General features: G+C 38.8%; 1 protein-coding gene across 1 annotated transcript in view; it reads left to right on the top strand.

Moving 5' to 3' along the window:
* LOC107292853 (L-amino-acid oxidase-like) overlaps nucleotides 1–3065 on the top strand; it is a 26765-nt gene that overhangs the window by 19043 nt on the left and 4657 nt on the right. Inside the window, exon 5 of the mRNA XM_015821979.1 lies at nucleotides 957–1025. Within this exon, the coding sequence (XP_015677465.1) occupies nucleotides 957–1025 (69 nt within the window). The remainder of the gene's footprint in view (nucleotides 1–956; nucleotides 1026–3065) is intronic.

Here is a 3065-nt window from a genome sequence, read left to right on the forward strand (position 1 = left end):
TTTAGAGTTAACTTAGATGATGCTGGGAGGGGAGGAGAAGGAATGTGTGCAGGGAGTAATTAAGATAAGGAATACTGCGGGCTGCAGAATGGAAGTGAACCTTTGCTCTTCGGGCTGATTGGAGAACGTGATTTATGACAGCAAAATAAGGGAGGGAAAATGCTAGCAAAATAACTGCTCAGGGGAGGAGATTTCAGATTTTGGCATCCCATTCACGGCCTGCCGACATTCTGTTACATGAATAAAGACTTTTTAGGATAAACAATGCCTAGAAGTTCTTTGAAGTGTTTCATTAGTCGGAACCTTAACAGGTTGTGCTGTAGTGGGTTGAGAGGTCAGGCACTTTTTGATAAAATTGCACAAGTATCCATTTCATTTTCCTGATGTTCAAGGTTGTTGCAGTGTGTTTGTGCTAATCTAAATAGTGTTCTTACACAGCTTCTCTTGTGGGAATCACTTGTTTATTGCAATAATGGATCACTTGTTTAATGTAGGTTGTTTTTCAATAGACCTGCATTTCTAATTTGTCATCATTTCCTGTGCAGTTGAGGATATCCAGGAAGGGTAGCATGTTGTTGTTGTTTTTCCCCATGTGAATTTTATTCCTTGGAATATGTTGTTGATTGTTTTGTGTGCATTCTCTAGTTGTTCCTTTTTTATTATGACAAAGCTGTTATCTTCATATTGGATCCATACTTTTGGCTGTATGTGTGGGAGTGTCATAGTTTCAATATAGTGCTATAGTTTTATTATATCATACTGACTTTAATAATTCTTCCCATTTGTCATAAATCTAGTTCTAATCTATACAGTATAATACTCTATCAATATTGATTCTGCATTTGTCCTTTTTATGTGTGTCTTTTTTCTTTTGTTTGATGTAATACCTTTTTAACGACAAACACTTGCTTTTCTTTTCTCCTATGTCTCCTTTATCTTTTCCAAATCATTCTCAGGTTGTAGAAGACTTAAAAAGGACTAACTGCAGCTACATACTAAATAAATATGACACCTACTCAACCAAGGTATTTGGACTGTGCCTTGAAACCATGTCTCCAAACTACAGTTTGTGGCGGGGTGGGGTGAGGTGGGATGGAGTAATATTTAAGGCATATTATCATATTCTTCTTAGGGTATTATTAGAATATGAGACAAATTACTTACTGAACCATCTGAGAGTTTCAAATACTAGAATGAGCTGTGATCCAAAGAGCAAGATGGCAGTCAATGACAATGGTGACATTGAAGATCCACCTGTTTTTAATGAGGTTTTTATTTGCACATGCAACACAGTAAAACACAGGTTGGAGGGGCCTCCTCGTCATGCAAGATTCATGGCAATTGACTGTGCCCCCCCCTAAAGCCGGGCAATGGCCTTCTTAAACAGTATCCAGACCCAACTCAGATAACAGTCAGAAATACTGCCTGTTTGGCCTATTTTAACATTATAATAACAATTATTATTATTATTATTATTATTATTATTATTATTATTATTATTATTATTATTATTATTATTATTATTATTATTGTTGTTGTTGTTGTTGTTAATAAATAAATAAATAAATAAATAAATAAATAAAGTTGGAAGAGACCTTGGAGGTCATCAAGTCCAACCCCCTACTCAGGCATGTAACCCTATACCATTTCGGACAAATGGCTGTCCAGTTTCTTCTTAAAAACTTCCAGTGTTGGAGCATTCACTGCTTCTGGAGGAAGGTTGTTCCACTGGTTAATTTTTCTAACTGTCAGGAAGTTTCTCCTTAGCTCTAGGTTGCTTCTCTCTTAGGTTAGTTTCCATCCATTGCTTCTTGTCCTGCCTTCTGGCGCTTTGGAAAATAACTTGACTCCCTCTTCTTTGTGGCAGCCCCTGCGATATTGGAACACTGCTATCATGTCCCCCCTCGTCCTTCTCTTTGTTAAACTAGACATACCCAATTCCAGCAACCATTCCTTATATGTTTTAGCCTCCAGTCCCCTAATCATCTTTGTTGCTATTCTCTGTACTCTTTCTAGAGTCTCAACGTCTTTTTTACATCGTGGTGACCAAAACTGGATGCAGTATTCCAAGTGTGGCCTTACCAAGGGATTGTAAAGTGGTATTAATACTTCACATGATCTTGATTCTATCCCTCTGTTAATGCAGCCTAGCACTGTGTTGACTTTTTTGGCAGCTGCAGCACACTGCTGGCTCATATTTAAATGATTGTCCACTAGGACTCCGAGATCCCTCTCACAGTTACTACTATTGAGCAGGGTACCCCCTATACTATACCTGTACATTTGGTTTTTCTTGCCTAAATGTAGAACCTTACTTTTTTCACCATTGAATTTCATTTTGTTAGATAGCGCCCAGTGTTCAAATCTGTCCAGATCCTCCTGTATCTTAAGCCTGTCTTCTGGAGTGTTGGCTATTCCTGCCAACTTGGTGTCATCTGCAAATTTGATGAGTTCCCCATCTATCCCCTCGTCCAAATCGTTGATGAAGATGTTGAAGAATACTGGGCCCAGAACTGAGTCCTGTGGCACCCCACTACACACTTCCCTCCATGTAGATGTGGTTCCATTGAGGACCAAATGCTGAGTACGGCCGGTCAGCCAGCTACGGATCCATCTGGTGGTGATGCTGTCTAACCCATATTTTTCTATCTTATCAAGTATTAGGTTGTGATCTACTTTGTCAAATGCCTTACTGAAATCCAAGTAAATTATATCCACAGCATTCCTGTGGTCCACTAATTTTGTCACTTGGTCAAAGAATGTAATAAGGTTTGTCTGGAATCATCTGTTTTTGACAAACCCATGTTGGCTTTTAGTAATGACTTTGTTTGCCTCTAGGTGTTCGCTGATTTGTTGTTTTATTATTTTTTCCAGAATCTTCCCAGGTATTGAGGTCAGGCTGATAGGTCTGTAATTTCCTGGATCCATTTTTTTCCCTTTTTTGAAGATGGGAACTACATCAGCTCTTTTCCAGTCCTCTGGTAGTTCCCCAGTGCTCCAGGATCTTTGAAAAATATAGTTCAGTGGTTCTGAGATCACATCTGCCAGTTCCTTGAGAACCTTGG

Source organism: Protobothrops mucrosquamatus, unplaced genomic scaffold, assembly GCF_001527695.2.
Source record: "Protobothrops mucrosquamatus isolate PMUCROS unplaced genomic scaffold, P.Mucros_1.0 scaffold1440, whole genome shotgun sequence".
NCBI lineage: Eukaryota > Metazoa > Chordata > Lepidosauria > Squamata > Viperidae > Protobothrops > Protobothrops mucrosquamatus.